Source organism: Odocoileus virginianus, unplaced genomic scaffold, assembly GCF_023699985.2.
Source record: "Odocoileus virginianus isolate 20LAN1187 ecotype Illinois unplaced genomic scaffold, Ovbor_1.2 Unplaced_Contig_2, whole genome shotgun sequence".
In the NCBI taxonomy this organism is placed as follows: Eukaryota; Metazoa; Chordata; class Mammalia; order Artiodactyla; family Cervidae; genus Odocoileus; species Odocoileus virginianus.
Window position 1 is genome coordinate 4,494,470 of NW_027224319.1, and position 22,257 is coordinate 4,516,726.

Here is a 22,257-nt window from a genome sequence, read left to right on the forward strand (position 1 = left end):
CTGCTGTGGCTACTGATGTGCATTTTAAACAAATCTCTCTGGTTATAGGCCTAGGAGTGCAACTGCTGGCTCAAACAGTATACATACGTACATTCACCTTTAGTAATAATACCAAAGTGTTTTCAAAACTGACTAAATCTATTTACACCTTCAACACTAGTTTATGAGATCTGCTGTTCCTGTGTATCATCAGAATTAATTTTTACTAATCTAGTGAGTACCCAAAAAACACCTGAGACTAGTTTTAATTTGTACTCCTCTGATTACTAATGAGATTGAACATATTTTCATATGTTTACTGGCTATCTGGAATACTGAAGTGTCTGTGGAAATTATTTTTCTTTTGGGGCTATTTTTTATTATTATTGATTAGACGGAGTTCTTTATATATTCTGGACACTACGATTTGATCGTTAGCTGCTGAAAACAACTATTTCCTCTCTTACGTGGCTTTTTACACTCTTTATTGTGTAAATTAGCTATTGTTCATGTTTCACAAGCTCAAAAGAGATTAAGGTAAGTTTCAGACTATTTTCTGTTTATACTTTACAAACTACAAATCACAAATAACAACAGGTATTTATTATACTTCCATCAACTAAGTATTTAATTAAGTAGTACTAGCTTATGACACACCCAAAGAAGGCAATCATCTGTTCTGGAAGAGCTGTTTTATTAAGCAGATAAACTATATGTATATAGCTGCAATCATAAGAGCAAGGAATAAGAACTGTTCACCAATCAGGGACTAATATAGGGGAGACAGGTACAGACTACAGTGCCATTAACATATCCTTGTTAACAGTTAAAATACACAAAATCATATTTGAGACTGCTTCTCTCTCTTTCCCTCTCCTTGGCATCCCCTATCCAAAAGAATTCCAAAAACTAACACTTGGGAATTTCTTTCCCTTTCTCTTTTTTTGGGGGTGGGGAGGGGCAGGGAGGGGGTGACGGCTATACCACATGGTTTGCAGGATCTTAGTTCCCCAACCAGGGCTAGAACCCAGGCCTATGACAGTGAAAGCACTGAATCCTAACCACTGGACTGCCAGGGAACGCCCTAACATTTGGAAATTTCAAGAGGTGCTATTTTTGTGATTCTATTCAATTGTTCCTGACCAGATTTCAGAATCGAATAGGGCATTCAGCCAGAATTTCAGTAAGTGGAGTGAAGCTCTTCATGAGAGTCACGGACAGATGACCTTTTTGGGATTCAGATTCATTCTGAGTCATTCCTCTACCAGGGTAAAGTTTCATCCAAAACATTTCTGTTTGAGAATAGCTTCAAATTCACATCTGGAACAACCTATGACTTAAACCCACCATATGACCAGATTCACGTTACATCTAATTTAGTCTACAGTAACATGAAACACTGATATGCACACACTACTATAAGAATAAAAACAAGTAAGCAAAGACCAGGAATACCTACATCTCAGTCCCTTGGAGTTGGTCCTGAATCTTATCAGGAAGGCAGAAAGTCATCTGCTATCATTATGATGCCAGCATAATACCACCCAAGAAACCATCACATTATGAGAACACTCCCCACCAACAAGACAATTTTTAATGCAAGTTTTGGAAACACAAAATAGCCAAATGAAAGCCTCTATGTAGATTTTAGCTTAGGTCAACATGTTTAATGACTGTTTTGTGGTTGTTCTGGTATAAACTATCAATTCTATGAAATAAGCCTTAATAATAAGAGTAATAAATGAAGTTTTAAGAAAAATTTCCTGTTAACAGTAAAGTCCAGAGGCTAAAAGGCTATAACCAAGTGATCCCACTTCCATGGATACACTTTAAAGAAACATATACAGAAGAGACATGTGCAAAGACTTTAATTGTGACATGAGGAGCAAAAAATTGAAAACACAAGTGTTCATGAGTACAAATATATATAAATGAACAGTTATATGATGAAACTTTACCACAGTTAAATGTGTGTGTATATATCTCAACATGGATCAAATTTTAAAATAAGAGTAAAAACCAATTGCAGAAATACATATATATCATTTCTAAAACTACACAAAGGAACTCAGTATGGTTAAGAGCAAAGAAAAGAAGTAGGTAAGCTCTTTTCTACTGCCTACCGCATGACCTTGTAACCTCTCTGTGCCTCAATGTTCTCCTCTGTAAGAGGGAAAATCTTTGTTCCTAACTTAAAACAACTTTTTGTGAGAATCAAATGAGTTAATGTGTCAGGTAATCAGAAGAGTGCTTAACACACAGTTACAACACGTATGCTCTCTAAAACAGAGCTGAATGACAATACTCTAAACAGCAGTTGTTCATCCTGGGTGGTACAAGCATGAATGTTTCTTATAAACTTTCCTTTTTTATGTTTTTTAAATGGCCCTTTCCAATGCTTTCTGCTATCTAAATCTTCTTATAGAATTCAGATTCTCAATTCATTCTCTCCAATTAATTTGGACTTACTGAAATCACCTTTTAAAGTATTATCCCGTCCCTGTCTTATGTCTGTTGTCTGCTCATCTAAATAGTAAGATGGCTGTCACCTATGATTCTTAGTACTATGGGTTTCTGAAAAGCCTAGGAATGAGCTAGCTGAAAGAATCACAGATAGATTTGCTGGCTGACACTTGAGGCTCCCTGGCTCCTTCACCCAGCCCTCCCTGAAGATTCACAGGTCTAGGGTTAGGTCCCAAAACGTGCATCTTTAGGACAGACCCTGCAGGTGGTTCTGAGGTGAAGAAACACTGCTCCCACAGAGGGATCCTCAGAAAAAGACAAGAGAGGTTTGAAAAACAACACAAAATTCTTGTCCCGGTTAAGAGCCCCTTCAACAGCAAGATACCACTCACCTCCACTGGTGTCTCCGGTGTGAACTGAGGTAGAAAAAAGGCTATCAGCCACTGGTATTAAATAATTAAATAAAAAGACCCTATCCGTTTCTCACTCCTGACTCACCTGTTACTTCTCAAAACTCACCTTATGCTCCCAAAGAGGATTAGAGATTTTAAGAACACTTGCAAACAAATGAAAAAACTAGTATAAAAGATTAGGAATGTAGATCAGACTTATGTGAGCAGATTAACACGACAGATTAACAAATTACTTATATGTAGGATTACAAATTTTACAGGCTTTTAAAAACTATTAGCCCATGTGTTTTCAAGATGACTTCAACAGTTCTTAGTATTCAAAGTGTAATCTCTATGAACTAAAAATGGCAACCGTACTTTTCCAAAATTATCTCATCTAACCCTGACTTTCTCTGGTTGTCATTTAACTTTTCAAAGCTCAATAAGGAAAGTCACTTCCTTCTTGAAATGTGTATGGTGAAAGTTGAAAGAATGGAACACTTACGGAATCCTTTTTACGAGAACGTTCTTTCTTCATTTTCCCTCCTGCTGCTCTGATGCTGACTCTGTTCTCTCCTCCCAGGTAACCCCGGCAGTTAGCTGACCCACAGAAACACTTCTGTGCTTCTTTCCTGTGCAAGGAACATATGAAAGACGTCTGCTATGTGAAGGTAAACCATAAAACATGTTGACAGTAGTATAGCAATTACATACGAGAGAAGTCAATCCAACCTAAAGAAAAAAACCAAAGTTATTTCAAGAGATACCAACAAATCTGATACTAGTTAGTGGAAATGCCTGAAAATTGCTCTTTAAAAAATCCATTTTTTCCCAATCTTCTTTTATTAGCTAGACAAAACTAGCCAAGAAGTTAGTAAGTAATTTCTCCATTTATGAGAGTTCCTACTAATGTATGAAAATAAGAAATCATGTATCTATTTGGGCTAAGAACAAAATAGCTTAAATCAGTATCTATTACTTATACGTGAATATTTCACTGGCACACAGAACAAAATGTATTATTACAAATAGATATATAGGTATAAAATGCATAGGACACTTAGGAAACACATGGCTATTAAAAGTCATCATTACATAAGGATGAGACACTACTAATACATACAGTAATAAATATATGTAACCATGGAGTCAAGGAAAAGTGGAAGAAAGAACAGGCCTAAGTTTACAGCCCTGGGTATAAATTACCTCTGCCAACTATTTACTTGGCAACCAGAGCTACCCAAGGAAAACATGAAGGACTAATCCAAAAGCAAACTGATAGATCTTAGTATTTAACGGTAACAATCAGAGGCAGAAAAATAAATGGTGATACCATCACTACCTCATTTATTAGCTAAAATATCTCTATAAAGAATTCCTCTCACCAATTGCTTGAATCTGAAATAGAATTCACTTAAGAAAGGAAGAATAAATGCTTGATTTTTTTCCCCTCTTTCATTTTTTAAATCAGTGGTTACTAGTAGGGGGAGATAAAGGGGAAGGGGCAAAAGATAGATAGGGGCTTAAAAGGTACTAACTATTATGCATAAAATAAAGAGGCTACAAGGGCTTCCCGGTGGCTCAGTGGTAAAGAATCCACCTGCCAATGCAGGAGATGTGGGTTTGATCCCTGGGTCGGGAAGATCCCCTGGAGGAGGACATGGCAACCCACTCCAGTATTCTTGCCTGGAGAATCCCATGGACAGAGGAGCCTGGTGGGCTACAGTCCATAGGGTAGCAAAGAGTCAGACATGACTGAAGTGATTTAACACATGTTGTACACACATAATTTTGTACTATTGCACATCAACTATATTTCAATTTAAAAAACCATAGTTTTCAAAATCACGAATTGGTTCCTTTCAATTATGACTAATGCAGTTTTAAAGTATCATTAAACTCATGGATTTTATATAGTGTGTTTCAAACCACTGGTAGTTATTATTCTTATTGATGCTTAAGTCTAAATAAAAACTCTGCCACTTTCAGTAAGTGAGATTCTATTCAAGTTAGTCCTGAATCCTCTGGACATGACCCTCATAATCTTTTATAACTGGTTTTCTGGCATGAGGAGATAATCCAGAGTCATCCTGTTCAATACCTGTCACAAACTTCACACTCTTCTTTTAGTGGGGTTTTATAAAACCACAATATAAATGCAAGGGGTATTCAGTGCTATTTTATCAGTTTTTGGTAGATAGAACTAGGTAACAAAAATATTTTTTCAGAGTATGACATGATATAGATGAGACAGGATTAGTCATGAGCTGATAACTGACAGATGAACTATGGCTAGGCAGGGATTTATTATATTGTTCTCTTTATACACATCTACACCCTGTTGACATTTCTATAACAAAAAGTTTTAAAATTACATTAGAAACATAATTATATAAATGAGGTTCAGAGGAACATGTAGTTCCTGTACAATATCCCTTAATGGCCTGATATGACATGCAAAAAGAAAACACTAAAACTAAAAGAGAACACTATAGATAAGAACTAAAAGTACATATAACTTCTTAGTAATTCACACCTAAGTTTTAGACCCCTACATCTAAACAGCATTTCCCCATCAGAAACAGCAAAACAGAACAGAATCAATACTTACCCATATCTTTGGAACTGATAGTCAAATGTTAACTCTGAGCCTGAAGGAACCAGTTTGGTGGTAAAAAACCCAACTCTCAGTTGTCCGTTCACAGTCCACTAAGGTGTTGTTTTTAAAAGAAAATAAATTAGTGACTGGTTAATCTGTGTGTGTGTGTTTTTTTTTTTTAAGATCATCATTATCTGCCTTAATTATGTTATGTATGTGTCTCTTTGGACAATAAATGCTTTTCCAAATAGCAATGGAAGAATTAAAAAAAAAAAGAAGCATCAATCTTATTTAATGAGCTACCAGTTGAGTATCATCTATCATTTATCTCTAATAAAAGTAACTGCCATTTTAAGTTATTTTAAAACACATTTCCATACAGTAAGGATTCACTTGTACTAAAAACAGGCATATAGGGAATGTTTGGTATCACTGAGTACCAGACAAATTTGTATTACTTTATACTATGTAAAAAGTAACTATCTTCTAAGATAAGATAAGGCGTGGAAACAGGAAAACAATAATGCCAAAAGTTTAACTACATGAAGCAGTGGTTATAATGCTGAGTATACAGAAAGTGAAGCAGCAGAAAAGAGCAGAAAACTCAACAATTAAAATGGGGGTAAATATACCAGAATTGGATCTTGTAATTCCAAAATATCTAAGATGTAAGTTGACTGGAGAACTCCTGTCCAGACCATTTGAATATGTTACTGATGAAAAACCCAGGCTTAAAGAGGTGAAGGGACACAGTAAAACTAGTCTCATGGCTAGACATGTGGCTACCAGCTGCAGTCAAAACTAGAACCAGAATTTAATTAAATAATTCCACATTGGGTTCTCCTATTGATTAAGTTTCGGCTCTTGGGAGAGCTACATCTATTAGTACAGTGATCAAAGAGCAAAAAATATCCAAGAGTCAAAACCACTATTTCAATATGAGAGGAAATTATTGATTTTTCTAGGGAGTGGATCCATCACTTTCTCAACCTAAAACAGAACCACAATATTCTAATGCATATATGTGTGTGTGTGTGTGTATATATATACACACACACGCATATATATGTACATATACACGTGTGTGTGTGTGTGTGTTTTTCCTAAGCTGAAACCACAAATCAGAGGGTATGGAGATCATTAATTATCTCAAAATGTTTTATTATCAAATTCAGTAAATGGATTTATCAAGTGCGTCAACTATGTGCCAGGTAGAGGGACCTAAAGATAACCAAGACCTAAAGTCTGGCCTTGTTGAGGGTGAGAAGTATACCTACTTGCACACCACAGATTGTCTTTCTCATCTGCAGCCGTTCAGTCCCTTACAAATATTAAAACCACCAAATCTGGCACACCTGGCTAAGACTGATATATAACTGATATAAAATCTGAATACTACACATTGGACTTCATCAAAATTAAAATTTGGTTTTTCATTTTGGCACCTTAACAATATATCAAACTTATAGGCAAAGAGATGTGACAATGAAATGCAATTGGAGCTCCTGGATGGGATCCCAGAGCAGAAAAATGACAGATGGCAAAATTTAAGCAAGGTCTTTAAACGAGTTAATGGTTAATAGTATTCCTGGATTGGGTAACTGTACTATGGTTACATTCAGTAGACAGTTGGGGAAGCTAATGCAGGATAGCATACAGGAACTCAGTCCTCACTACTTATTATTCTATAAATCTAAACTTATTTTAAATAAATTTCAAGAACAGAGTTAAGAAAAAATGATTAAAAATAACATCTATGGGTATCTTTGATATAGATCTAAAATTAATAGTCAGAACAGCAGTTGTGAACAAATATTTCAAACTCTTAAATCTACCTCAACTTACTTTTTGAGTCTCACAGTTTGGTTCACAGCTGTGATTCATGAACCGGGAGCAATTTCCTTTCTGAGTGGCATCTATTATCTAGGGAAAAGGATAATTTAAGAGTTAAAAATGAGACCTTAAATATATGTGCATATGTACCACAGCTTCCTTATCCATTCGTCTGCTGATGGGCATCTAGGTTGCTTCCATGTCCTGGCTATTATAAACAGTGCTGCGATGAACATTGGGGTGAACATGTCTCTTTCAGATCTGGTTTCCTCAGTGTGTATGCCCAGAAGTGGGATTGCTGGGTCATATGGCAGTTTTATTTCCATTTTTTTAAGAAATCTCCACACTGCTCTCCATAGCGGCTGTACTAGTTTGCATTCCCACCAACAGTGTAAGAGGGTTCCCTTTTCTCCACACCCTCTCCAGCATTTATTGCTTGTAGACTTTTGGATAGCAGCCATCCTCACTGGCGTGTAATGGTACCTCACTGTGGTTTCGATTTGCATTTCTCTGATAATGAGTGATGTTGAGCATCTTTTCATGTGTTTTTTAGCCATCTTTATGTCTTCTTTGGAGAAATGTCTGTTTAGTATATTATCTAGGGTGAAACAGATCACCAGCCCAGGTTGGATGCATGAGACAAGTGCTTGGGCCTGGTGCACTGGGAAGACCCAAAGGGATTGGAGAGAGAGGGATGTGGGAGGGGGGATCGGGATGGGGAATGCATGTAAATCCATGGCTGATTCATGTCAATGTATGACAAAAACCACTACAATATTGTAAAGTAATTAGTCTCCAACTAATAAAAATAATTGAAAAAATATATATATATATGTGCATTTTGCAAAAGAAAAGCATCTGGCAAACTTAAGACCCTTAATCTCCTGTTCCTTTAGAAAACTCTCTCACATAACTTTATACATCACAGTGTCAAATATCCAGCTTCTTAATTCTGAAGAGATCTGATATCAACATTTCACCTCTGGGTCAAATTATCTTCATATTGATCAATGTTTCATTTTCTTTTAGCTATTTCTTACATCCTATTATACTGCAATCTTATTTCACGTGTATGAAACTTCACTTTAAAATGCATGCATGAAATACCACGGTATGTAGCTTTCAAGTTTGGGTATGTATCTGAATCCACTGGAAAGCTTGTTAAAACTCTTGCTGGGTCCACAGTCAGAAGCAGCAGATCCAAGGATAAGGCCCTACACCTTGCATTTCCAGAATGAACAGAGGCAGACATGGAATCTAGCTAAATTTATTAAGCCAGTCATTAAAGAAATTGTAAATGGTGCTCCTCACTAAAAAACAACTTTTTTGGAAAACAATTTTCATAAAAGCATATTTGTGTCAATATATAATAGGCTGTCACTTTTAAATGGTTTAATCAAAAAATATTTTCAACTTCTCAGTTTTTAATATATTGATAAATATAATCCACATAAACAAAAGCTCTTTAGGAGATATCAATGATTTTTAAGAATTGTAGTATGAAACATGCATGTTTACATTTACATATAAATACATGTAAATACTTCTCCCTCATCCTTTTTTTAAGCAAATAGAAAAAAACTATACACATTGTTCAGCTCCTTATTTTTGCCACTGATTATATTTCAGAGATCAGTCCATATCAATGACCCCTTTCAAACTCAACAATTTCCAGATCTGTTTCAAAACAAACACATTCATGCCACTTACCTCATCATTCTTCAGGGCCATGAAATAGTAGTGGATGTTTTTGTTTCGTGCATACTCCTTTACTCGGGCTTTAAACTCTTTATGATCAAGCACCTCTCCACAATATTCCAGGACAAAGGTGTTCCTGGCCAAAAAAAGAAAAAGAGGTCTGTTAGTTTTCTCTAACACTTATCAATAATCATGATCAAGCTTCTCTTCTTGGCTTCTTTCAGTTAGCTTCTACCCTTGATTGTTCTTTAATAGTTACTTATCTGTTTCTTCTCTACTGAAGATATGAATTCTCAGTCTCCTCTCTCCCTTTATAAAAGCTCATTCTCACCAATGATTTGAAGTTATTACCTCTATGTAAACAAACTCTTTATGCTTTACTCCTAAATTCTGACAAGGAATGATCTACCTGGAAATTTTCTCTAATCCTTGCAAAATAAATATGCCCTGGGAATTCCCTGGGGCAGGGTGTAGGACTTGGTCTTTCACTGCTATAGCCTGGGATTCATTTCCTGGTCAGGGAACTAAGATCCCCCCAAGACACACAGCAAGAAAATAAATGAACATGCCCTCATATTAATCACTGGCATTCCCTGGTGGCTCAGCGGTAAAGAATCCACCTGCTAATGCAGGAGACATGGGTTCCATCCCTGGTCCAGGAAGATCCCCTGGAAAAGGAAATGGCAACCCACTCCAGTATTCTTGCCTGGGAAATCCCATGACAAAGAAGCCTGGTGGGCTACAGACCATGAGGTCACAAAGAGTCAGACACCACTAAGTGACTGATCCACAACGAATACCCAAGAGACTTTATAAATGTAAAAATGTAAATCATTTGTATTTGTTATGATATAAGTGTATTTCTTTTTTTTTGGGGGGGGGCATGCTAAAAAAATGCTATACTTAAAACTTTCTTTAAGAAGCCAGAAACAAATATTTAGAATAGTTACATCCACCGAAATGGCAGATTTAGAGGTTGCCAAAGGTTGGAAGAGGGAGCAACAAGGAGATTCTGCTGATTGGGTTAAGGGGTTTCCTTCTGGGGTGATAGAAATTTCTGTAACTAGACAAAGGTGATAGCTGCCCAATATCTGCTGATGCTCAACTGCTCAGTTGTATCAGACTCTTTGCAAGCCTTTGGACTCTAGCCTGCTAGGCTCCTCTGTCCATGCCTGAAAAATCTCATGGATGGAGGAGCCTGGTGGGCTATAGTCCAAAGGGTCACAAAAAAAATCGAACATGACCAAGCAACTAAACACACAACAAAAACAACATTAGTTCAACCTGGACAGCATTGCCTTCCATTCCTACAACCTAAAACTGGAGGGTTTGGTAGGGATTCGCTTGGTTTTTTGGTGGAGTCTGTCATATTTTAATACTAACTAGTAGTTTTGTTCCAAATACCTGCTTACACTGTGCACATCTGACAGTATGTCCTTTAAGTGGGAATACTCTAAAAGTGAACATCTAAATAGCTCAGAATCAAAAGTTTATAAAACTGGTATTACCATCAGCATATGGAAGTTACATGAGTGAAGGTGTCAGAAACATGGAAACATTAAGTCCTAATATATTTTACCAAAGCAGGGTTCTTCATGAGTAGCTGAGGAAAGCTCAAGAGCTTTAGGAAATTTTAATCTGCTATGTGAATCAGTCACATGCTTTCTCCTCTCCCATTTCCTTCTTCATAAAAGAAATGGATTTCTGAGCCAATAGTCTGTTGCGTATAATAAGAATTTATATTTAAGCTGAAGCTATGTTAGTGCAGACTCTGCCAAAAGACAATAGTATCCATTACTACCCCATAACGGAAGTTTACGAACAAACCAGAGTTTCTTTAAAAAATAAATACATTTAAAAAAAAGATTCTCCAAAACAAAAACCTGGCTAGCTTCAATAGAATAAAACCTGCATCTAGATCAGAGTTAGTGATTTTAGAAACACACTGGACTGCCTTGGGAAATACTGAGTGTGATGTCTAATAATAGACAAGGGAAGCTTGTCTATTATTTATTTAAAATATTATAAAGGATCCACTGAGTTTGGATATGGAATATACTTAGATGATTCTGTGAGATATGTTTCAAAGAAAAAATTTAAAAATGGTTATGAACCAAGATATTGTGATAATACATTGTAGAAAAGGGAAAAATGACGTTTCTACTACTTTTTTAACGAAACATGTTTTTCTGATTGATCATCAAAAAGATAGAGTGACATGAATATCAATTCCAACCTTTCAAAAGATACATGAGGATTCCTGTCAGAAAACTAAAGTACCTGGTTGCTTTGAATTCTCACAATAAAAAGATTAAAACCCCTCACCCCGTTCCAATTCCCATTCAAGTGTGGCCATATGCTTAGGATTCTGAAAGAAGAGCTGTGCTTTAGTCACCAGAAGTCAGCAACTGTTTTATTTTCTTCCTTTATTCCTTTGATGTATTTAAAAAAATTCTTCCATCATAAACACATGTAATCTATATATACTTAACTTTAAAGAAAAGACAATCAACTTTCGTAAGAATATTTAAATATACTATGTATAAAACAATGAGTGGCTAAAGGAAATACTGAATATGGTAGAAAATAAACTGATCTTTTATTGCATTACATATAAAAGTAACATGAGTTAGACAGAAGGCAACATTTATTCATTTGAAAATGTTTACTGTTTATCAAGTATGCTTTAATTCTCTATTCTAATATCCTTAGACACTCTCCACCACTCTTATCCCAACTCAATTTTATATAGATTCACTGTTACAGATTCTGTCTTAACTCCTTTTTACAGAATTTCATGGGAATTTTGGGTGTCTACACAAACCCTTGGTAATTACTTGGAATTAAAGTTAACGTTGACTATCAGACAAAGAAGGACCTGCCTATTCGAAACATCACAAGGGACAAACTGCTCTCTCATATATATAGAGAAGAGATTTCTATTTAATTTCCTAAAATAAGTGAATTAAAAAAAAAAAAACTAGCTACCAAGCGTCATTCTGCACAATAATTATTATTAAATTTCAGTGCAATTGGCAAATTATTTTCCTAAAAGGTATCTAACCAACTTCAACAACACAAATGAAATGAAAGGTGATTAAAACCTAACTTACGAAGGAAGGTCTTTAGCAGCTCTCAAGCCCCAGCCTTTCTTTTCAGTGAGGATGACTTCCACATCTGCATGCTGTTTCCTCTGAAACCGTCTATTGGAACAATAATCCCCATTTGGACACCGAGAAGAACTGAAAAGAGACACAGAAAATTAATTCTTCAAAGCAGCAAAAGAACCAAAAACATGTTCACGAGTTATGTAAATATATCCTTATCTTTATGGCATAATCAGCATATGTGTGGTAAATCTCCAAATGAGCCTTCCTCAATGATTCTTCCCATCATGAAGGGATTCCTTAGAACTGAGTGCCTACACTGTTAGAAACGCATGGTGCTCAAAATACAGTTTTATCAACTAGTTATTACCCCTCCCTCAGGGTGTTAGGATTCATTTCCAGACTGCATGGAAGCCTGTGAAACTCTGATAACTATGCAGAGCTAACTTATTTTCAATCGGTGCACCTTCTCTTATACTCCACTTCAATTATCACTAATTTCATCCTTTGAATGTAGCTAACTACTTGAGCTACATTTAAGCAAAACCAAAGTCATCATTAAACATATCCTTGTTCAGAGTAAGCACAACATGAAGTAGCAAGGCTCTTCCACAATGGCTTCTGGAAAAAATAAAAAAGTTACTGAATTCTTAATAGTCCAAAGCTGACAGGCTCCTCTGCCCATGGAATTTTCCAGGCAGGAATACTAAAGTGAGTTGCCATTTCCTACTTCCAAGGATTTTCCCAACCCAGGGATCCAACCTGCATCTCTTGCATCTCCTGCATTGGCAGGTGGATTCTTTACTACTAGCGCCACCTGGGAAGCCCACCTATACTATAAAGCACCTTAATAATCTTTTGATGGTTAAAAATGATACAATTTTCATTCTGATTGTTTTTTTAAAAATCACATTTTTTAATGTAAAGATATTTACTATTTATATGAAAAATACTGAAGCAAATGTCCATCAAAAGAAGATTAACAATTACACATTAACTATGAATAGAATACACAATTTAGTCAAGAGAAAGATTTGGGTAGGTCAAAATATGTAGCTCTGACTAGGTCTCCAAAACATATTAAAAGCGTGTGTGGCAAGTGAGGGGGAACAAAGTTTCATAAAGTACATACAGTAAGAATTTCATTTTTACACACAAAAAGAGGAAATGTCCAGCTCTGCTCCTACAGGCATAAAAATTATCTAGAAAGACAACAAATAGAGGGATTGAGGCTTAGGAGAACAAGACATTTACTTTAAGCATTTTTGAAATGTTAGGATTTTAGTTCATTTTATAATAAAAATTTAAAAATACCAACATTTACTTCTCAGGACATGAACCTTACAAGAGATAAAAGGAGACTAGGTAAAAATTAATATTGCTATGTCAGCATTAGGGCTACTTTACAGAGCACTTGCAGTGTGTGTCATAATCTAATGCACAATGTGAGGGAAATCTGTCTCCTTATAAACTGGAGATTGGAGTTTTCATCTCCAGTTTCACACAGGAGATTTCATGGCTCATAAATACTCAACAGTAGGTAAGAGGAGAAAAGTTAAAATTTTACTCTTTTAATAATTCTTCTCAATATTTAGAGACATTTGATAGAATAACTGAGCAAAAGCAGAGCATTCTAATTTACTTACCATTCAATCATGAGAAGACGATTAAGACAATCTTCCCCACATGCTATTTCACCTTGAGCTCTTTCATCTTTAGAAAGAGGTGTACACTCACATTGCATTCGCTTAATATCCCGATGGGATTTATTCTTCTTTCTATTAGGTAAAATTTTATTAAAATTGGTTAAATAAATGTCCTAGCAATGATACATTATACACAGTCAAAAAATGCCAAATCTCATTTGTTTTCCACTTAATGATTCTGGTTAAGTCAATCATTTAAAAAGAAAAAATGTTGAACCACTAAGCATTTATGAGACTGAAAACACTAAGAACTGTGTTGCAAAATAGATGAGAGGCAACCTCAGCCTTGGCAAATGGGAGGATGGGATAAGCTCAAGTCTATCATTTTGGACTCAGCCTTTTTTCCTAGTTCTTGTCATCTAAGCCTCAAATTCTGAGCAGTTTCAAGTCATTACTCATTATTTGGCTCCAGAGGAAAATTGGAAAACTCAGGAGTATCAGGTAATAACACAGCTGATTAATTAAAGTTAAGTTTAAGAATCAATCCTAATGGACCTCTTTGTGGTCCAGTGGTTAAGTGCTTCCATTGCAAGGGGGTACAGGTTCAATCCCTGGTAGGGAAATTAAGATCCTGTATGCTGCCATGTGGTCAAAAAAAAAAAAAAAAATCAGTCCTCATAGTTATTCAAATAATAGTTTTAAGGGGTTGCTTAAAAAAACAAGCAAACAAAAAACAAAAATAGTTTTTAATCAAGAATTTAACTCAATCAAACCCTTTAGAGACTCCTTCAGCAACATCATTTTTGTGCAAATCCTGTTTAAAAAAAATTCAAGGATAGATGAATAAGTTCCCCTTCTTAAGATCAGGGAATTATGACTTACTCTTCAACTAACAGACAAGTGAAGAGCACAGCTCCTGCTCTAGGAGACTGTCTTAATCTCCTAACTAATCTGCTTTCACCTTCAACATTAGTTCTTCTACAGTCCCAGTTTTAGAAAGTACCTAACCAGGGTCATGAGAGTTTTCACCAAGTTGCAATAATAAGAATGACTCATCTGGATCAATTAAAGACACAATTCATTAACACACATAAAAATATGCTTTGCCTGAAGAAAGATGACTAAAGATAAACAAAACACCTTCTCACAAGTACTTAAAAGCTATATATAAAAGCAGTAGCTTTATTTTGTATTGCTCCAGAAGGTCAGATGAGGACTAACAAGCCCAGATTTCTTTCAGGTGAGCCTATTTTCACTAGACATAAGAATGCTCATACTTAACAGTAACTTGTCTTCTCAGTGGCTTCTACAAATGCCCAACATATGTCAAGCACTTTAAAATGTTGCATGTGTGCTAAATCACTTTAGTCCTCTCCAACTCTTTGCAACCCTATGGACTGCGGCCTGCCAGACTCCTCTGTCCATGGGATTCTCCAGGCAAGAATACTGGAGTGGTTTGCCATGCCCTTCTCCAGGACTTTTTTTTTTCCCTTCTCCAGGATTTAAAAAGTATATATATAAATGCCTCCCCCTCCAGAAGGCCCTCAAATGCCTCTCACCAACCAAATTTATTGTGTACAGTCTTATACGTATCTGAAACTCACTGCTAAATAAAATCCAGAGAGTTAATTTTATTTCTATTCCTGTATAAAGATCATGTAAGTTGCATGACTCTACTCACAAAATACCTAAGGAGTACTACTTAAAATAGTCAATATTTTGAAGTTAATCCTAATTTACAACTAGATACAAATGAATGTTACTATAAGAGGCTCTTTTTATCCTTCAAAAAAAAAAGTGTTGCTTTTTTTTAATAGGAAAAACTTCTGATGGGTCTAACATTAAGATGAAGTCTTTTACCTTTTCCACAGTGGAAAATGTCTTCATTTTAAAAAATTCTGAATGCTTAAAGGGATGATGGCTAAGTTGATTCTCAACTAGAGGAGAAATTTCCAAAAGGAGGTAGGTGATTAGGAGACTATAAACTTTTTAAACATATATTAAACATATATTTACATTGAGAAAATTAAGACTGTCAGAAAGAGGTCAGAAAGAAAGTTGACCGAGAAGCTCTGCTCTAGAGGAGTATGTTTTCATTAGCCTATTCTCATTATACCTTATTTCATGTGAGGGATTTTACATTTCCTAAAAACTCATTATCTTATTGCCAAGTTTAATCTATCAGCATCAGATTTTAAAACATGACAAAAGAACACTGTGTTTCAATCTAGTTCTAGCTTGTAAAGTACCTAAAGATATTTTTCAAAAATTTTCACAATGAAGAAAAAAAAAATCCAACATAAGTTTTTTCTTCTCTAAGAGCAGACTATTTTGCTGGAGTTTTGTTCCACTTTCTATTCCAGGTTCACATGTAAAAAGAAATTTAAGAAAAACTGGGCTGCTCTATATACTATGGTTTTAATGTACTTCTAGAACCAAAGAGGTAAAGGGAGGGGGGAGAAAAAAAGCAGACATCCCCTTCCTGAGAGGAAAAAAAAAATTGAGGGACCCTAACACCACCGAATCTAAATAGGCAAATATACTTCTTAGATTTTTAAATTTACATTTTATCACACAACTATATTTCATACAATTGAACTCATATATTAACTTCTGAAAGCTAAGTTTTTTTCCTACAAAAAGAGATTAAAACTTCTCAGACAAGTATTAATTTGGCGTACCTTTCTGTTAAGTAAACATTTTCTTCAATCAGATCAAAGTAACAAGGCATCTTCCCTTGCTTGGCATATTCCTTCCACCGCTGGGGGTCCCTGAAGTCCTCCATGACACAGGAAGGCCCAACCAGTGCTGAGCCAAGAGCCACTGCTGTCTCTCCCTGCTCTATCTCCACTCGAACTTTCTTTCTGTCCTGAAGCTCCCCATCACTTTCAGAATCACTCTCCAATTCCTGTCTTCTTTTTTTAAGAGGCCCTCTATCTTTCATATCATTTCTGTCTAAGTTTTTCAGAAGATCTTTCTTCTCATTCACAGCCAAAGAGTCCTTAATGGAATTGCTGCTTATTTCAGGTGCTTGCACTGAACCCTTGTCCTTCTGAAGGGACAGAAAAAATTTACTGGGCTGACTTGAAAAGTGAGATCCTCCACGTTGATCCCAATTCTCCTCCTCTTCTCGGTCATCTGTTAAGGAATCTGGTACCTGCCCTTGAATTCGATCATACACAAGCCCAGCTCCTGGGGGCCTACTTGCTGATCTCGGATCCCAGTAGCCGTTGCCTTGCCAGTAGCCACGTGCCCCGCTATACTGTTCTGCACTTTGCTGACACTTGTGTCCGCCACAGGCTCCATAGCTGCTGTCAGGCTGCTGATACGTGGTGGTAGGCTTTTCCTGTTGAGAGCAGTCCCACCCTAGATTTCTGAGCTCCTCTGATGAACGGAAGCCATCTACTCGGGAGATCTCACAAGAAGAAAAACTTGAGTCTGTTTTTCCCAGTCGACTATCTGGCCGGTTAGGAAAAGTAGTCTGTTGCCGAGACTTATTTGAGCCATCTTCAAAATCATCAGAAGAATAAACTGGTAGCTCTTCTTGATGCGTAGAAGCTATTTTAGCTTTCACTGTTTCCTCAGAATTTGAATGACCCAGAGGGTCGGATTTTATGTCTGGATGACTTGTACTATCAACTCCGTCACTCTGAGGATGAGCAATTTCAGGCAGATAATTATCTATCTGTTTTCGGCTGGGCTGTATAAAAGAAATTTCCGAATTTTTCTCTGCTGCCTTATGAAAGAAGAACTTCTCAGTTTGAGGACAGGCTTTACTTATACTCTCAAATTTTTCCTCATATGAATGTCTCCTTGGCTCCAATCTCTCATCTTCCCAGTGATCAGAATAGTGTCTGTAACTCTGACTGCTCCGAGAAGAACAAGGACTAGTTTCTTCCATGGTCAAAGTAGAATTCTTTGGCACAACCACAACAGACTGAAGACGATTTCTTGGAATACTGCTATCATCAGAATCTGTATCCTCTGAATCACTTTCATCACTTGAACTTTCGGAAGAACCAGAATAATCTTCATGGACAGTAGATACAATCTCTGAGGCATGGCCACTACTGTCACATTTTAAGGTATATGTTACACCATCACTGTCCTCCATAGTTAAATTCAAATCACAAGAAGAAAATACAACTTCTGAGTCATCAGAAGTATGTGCAAGTCCTCTTCCACCTTCTTCATCTAAAGAGATCTCTGGTCTTCCTCTTCTATCAGGCAATAGAGAATTCTCTTCTTCGTGAGCCTCCTGCACACATTTCTCAGACAGTCCATTATTATGCCTGTTATCCCATGAAGCAAATCCCCTTCCTGAATCAGGAAGGCCACTACCTACTTCTATTACTGTTTCTTTCTCTGCATGCTTTAAAAACTCTGCGTTTTTACTCTTCGGCACAGCATCCAAAACTGTAGATATATTCTCTCCACGCTGCAAGAGAGTTAAACTGTTCACTTTTATTCCTGGGGGAAGGCTCTGAAGGGATGAAGCGATACATGAGCTCCCTGGAGTTTGATATAGATCATCAAAATGATTAACAGAAGCTGAACTAGTACTACCAACACTCTGCTTATATTCTCCACATGCAAATTTTGAGTGCTGATCGGTTAGATTTCCATTATCACATATAACTGTTTTTGATTTCAAATACACATTCATAAAGCTATTTGAAGACATCTTTGTTACTAAAGGCTCAGTATTTTCAGCTCCGGAATGACATGAAGAAGGGTGGTTGTCATTTGAAGTACAGTATATATCTGAATCTTTGGTTTTACAGCAAGAAACTCTCACCTCAACTGGTTCTTTAACAACTGTTTTGGAATAATCTAAAGTCATAACTGGCAAAGATATGAGTTGATCTTGGTGTGGTGACACCAGGGGTTCTGTTTCTCTAAATGGGCTTTCTGACTTACTGTGCTTCATGCAAGTATCATCCAAGTCTTTTTCTTTACATCTATTATTATTTTGAAATCCATTTGATGAAAGCATGCATGTTTTGACCAAGGGGGATACCTCTGATCCAGTCACACTATCATCAGAAGACATCAAAACAGTGTCATGTTTAGAAGTGCAAAATGCTGCCAAATCAGATTCTGCCCCTGGAGATCCATTTATATTTAATTCTGAGAGACAATAACTTCTTAATTGATCATTCTTTACTTTACATAAAGAGTCTACTTCCTTAATACTATCATGGCTATCATGTCCTATAAATTCAGACTTAAAAACAGGCGATCCATCTAGCTTTTTAAAAGTAGGTGAATCATTTAGTTGATTTGATGGAGATGGAGACCGAGTCTTCTCTCTCTCAGGAATTTTACTAATCACTCTTAATTCACTACCTTTTGAACAAGGAGTCTGTAAACTAAAAGAATGAGAGTGTTTGGTTTCCTCATTCAATTCTGTACAACAGAAAGAATTTTTAAATTTATCAGACTTGGATACAGGTTTTGAAGGGGCAGATTTGTAACGAGAAGCACTGTTATCATGCTTGGAATATGATGACCCCCGTCGGAATCCGAGTTCATTGGGGGGAGAACAGCATCTTTTCATTGCTTCATTTTCTGAAGTCCTTTTGGATTCTCTTTCTAATTTGGAAGAATACTTTCCTCTTTTCTCAATCTCTAAGTAAGAGGACTCAGTTTTACAGTCTCGGTCAGATTTAGAGTAGGATGATGATGTCCTTAGGTCTCTGTAAGAGGAAGAATGAGATGAGGTGCGCCTTGAGTATGTCTTCTTATACTCATCTTCTGAGTCAGAACTCTCTCTCGCCCTGCTATCTGTATATGCCCGAGAATAGCGAGTCCTTTCTCGATAGGGGGAACTCCTATGGTAGCGACGATCAGAGTCATAATAATGGGATCGTTCTGACCGAGAATAAGATAAACTAGTTCTAGAGCCTCTGTCAGATCTAGACCGAGATCTGCTCCTCCTCCGCTCTCTCTCTCTACAGCGAGAAGATATATACCGAGTATCTCTTTCAAGTTTTGAGTAGCTAAAATATTTATCATCTCTCTCTGTTTTAGATCGTGAAGATTTCCCTAAATCTTCACTTTTTAAAGTTGCTAAGCTCTTTTTTGAATCTCTTTCTCTGTCCATGTTTGCTGAAAATTTTAAATCATGCGATCTTTGACTTGAGGAAGTCCGTACAGAATCTTCATCAGATTCTGAACCAAGAAAGGTGCCTTCAGATTGTGAGGATTTCTTCTTAGAACCTGTTTTTTTAGAGCCCAGACTATTCTTAGAACTATCTGGAATTTCTTCTTCCTTCCCAATATGGGAATCTTCTTTTTGTGAAGGAATATCTGCTTGCTCATTCAAATTGTGAGTTATGTGTCCTTCTGAATAATTAGATACAGGGTCCTGCTTAGTGTCCACTTCTGAGGATTCTGGTACAATTGTTACTGGTGGCTCCTTCAAGGCTCTAGCAGCTACATCTACAGGTGCTGTCATCAGAACTGTAACTGGTGTGTGTGGCAAGGCCACTGGCTCTGTTACTGGTGCTGGTGATGAGGGTGTTGTGGCTTGGGGAGGTGGAGGTGGTGGAGGTGGAGATGAGGGTGGCGAGTCTACAGTTGTTGATTCTGCTATGACTGCTGGTAATGGTGCCATGGGAGGAGATGGAGATGCCGCTGCTGTGGTAGCAGTCAGCAGTGGCCTGGATGTTACATGAAGCAGATGTTTCTTAAAATGGATTTTGCCCAATTCTACCCTTGATTTCGGTGGCGAAGATTCTTCTGTAGTAGATAATGTATCTCCAATGTCCGTCTTAACTTTAGGGGTCGAGTCTACTTGAAGAGGTACAACTGGGGAATTTGGAGTATCATTTTGCTTTTCATTGCCAAGTGCAGTCAGAAACCTGTTCTGCAAAGTTTTCTTTGTAAGGCTGAAGCTGAATGACACCTTCTGTCGTCCCTGTTCCTCCAAATTAACTTTTGTCTTGGTGCCTTTGGGCAAAAACCGACTAGAAGCAACACCTTTGAACATTGGTCCTTTGATGAAACCTGTTTTCGGTACATTTTCAATCTTTGCCTATGAATGAACAAAAAGAGCAGTTACTACTACAATAAAGTTACTTTTAAATGGCTAGCATCACAGTCTAAAATGTCAGAGAACTAAAAAGTCCTTTTTAATGACAAAAACAGCATGAATTTCATTAAGCTATAAAAGCATTGAAAAAAAAAATCTCTTTATTATGGAAAATTTTAAACATACCCAAAGGTAAAATAGTTTAATAAACCTCTAAGCACCCATCCCCAGTTTCAACAATTATCCATATTTTCCTACTCTTATTGTCTCTTAAGGATTTTATAGTTTTAGAACTATTTTCCAGGCAGAATTTTTAAAATAATCTGACGTGTATATCAACATACACTGTAAGAGGGCATGTGGATAGACAGCAATAGCTAACATCTCCATAACGAAAATACTTTGTTCTTATCCCTATCCTGTAAGAAACATATTAAGTCATTACAACTAGTGGTCTTCTGGCATCACACAGAATCATCACTTGAGGGGACTTCCCTGGTGGGCCAGTGGCTAGGGCTTCACACTTTCAGTGCAGGTGGCCTGGGTTCCATCCCTGATCAGCAAACTAGATCCCACATGCCACAACTGAGAGTTCACATGCTTCTACTAAAGATCCTGTGTGCTGCAGCTAAGATCCAGTGCAGCCAAACAAATTAATAGATATATATATAAAAAAAAAGAGTCACTTGGGTACTTGGTAGAAATACAGATCTGTGACAAAACTCCAGGAAATATCAATTCAATAGCTCTAAAGTGAACAAGAAGTTTGTTTCTTGAAAACAAGCATCTCAGGCAATTCTGAGGGACTCCCTAGATGTGGGGAATCACTGGTACAGAGCAGTTTCCCACCTCATTCATTTTACAGATGAGGCAACCAAACCAAATGTGAACCAGGCCTTTCTGCCTTCCTGAAAATTACTGTCCTGGCACATTACCACTACATGTGCTGGGCCCCATACACACCCAGGCCAAGCTGACTTATAGTATTACTCTACTATAAGCAGCAACTACAAAGTATATATCTAAGAAGACTTTACCCTTCATTATTTGCCAAACCACCAAAGGAACCTGTGGGCTTCAGAAGTTAAAGGCTTAACCTCGGTTGCAGACATCAGAAAAGTCTACAGCAACAAACTCAAGTCTAAATTAAAGAGAGTACACTTGCCATCTACAATTTTCTAATTGATGCTCTTTAATCAACTCTGGTTATTTAAGAGAACAGTTTTCCACTTCAACATGGTAAAAATCTGAAATCAGTTTTCAAACATTATACAGTAACCATCCAAGTGGGAAAGTAAACGTTTTTACACGTGTTACCACAGAGCAGGGGTCTTCAAATACTTCAAGAAAGAGAACTCACGTTTCAAATTAAATCTTACATGGAAGCTCAATGCATAAAAACAGTAAAAATAAATTGTCTTAAGTTGCCAGCTTCCTTTACCTTGACAAAAGCTCTTGACGCTCGAAAGTTGAAAAACCATTTTCTTGAAATATACAACATCCC

At 36.8% G+C, this 22,257-nt stretch overlaps 1 protein-coding gene across 4 annotated transcripts in view; it reads right to left on the reverse strand.

Annotated features, from left to right (window-relative positions):
- The window catches only part of SETD2 (SET domain containing 2, histone lysine methyltransferase), a 75,224-nt gene that overhangs the window by 33,642 nt on the left and 19,325 nt on the right, over nt 1–22,257 (reverse strand). For 3 of the 4 annotated variants that reach the window (XR_011486251.1, XR_011486250.1, XM_020916157.2), the window contains exons 3-9: nt 16,399–20,756; nt 13,718–13,849; nt 12,078–12,206; nt 8,977–9,100; nt 7,279–7,356; nt 5,446–5,543; nt 3,340–3,466 (exon numbers count right to left, since the gene is read on the reverse strand). Coding sequence is in view for 2 of the 4 variants with exons in the window: in XM_020916157.2 (XP_020771816.2) it covers nt 3,340–3,466; nt 5,446–5,543; nt 7,279–7,356; nt 8,977–9,100; nt 12,078–12,206; nt 13,718–13,849; nt 16,399–20,756 (5,046 nt within the window). In the remaining 2 variants the exon portion in view is untranslated. Of the gene's footprint in view, nt 1–3,339; nt 3,467–5,445; nt 5,544–7,278; nt 7,357–8,976; nt 9,101–12,077; nt 12,207–13,717; nt 13,850–15,577; nt 15,641–16,398; nt 20,757–22,257 lie in introns of those variants that run through there. The other variant, XM_070463368.1, reaches the window with a different exon arrangement.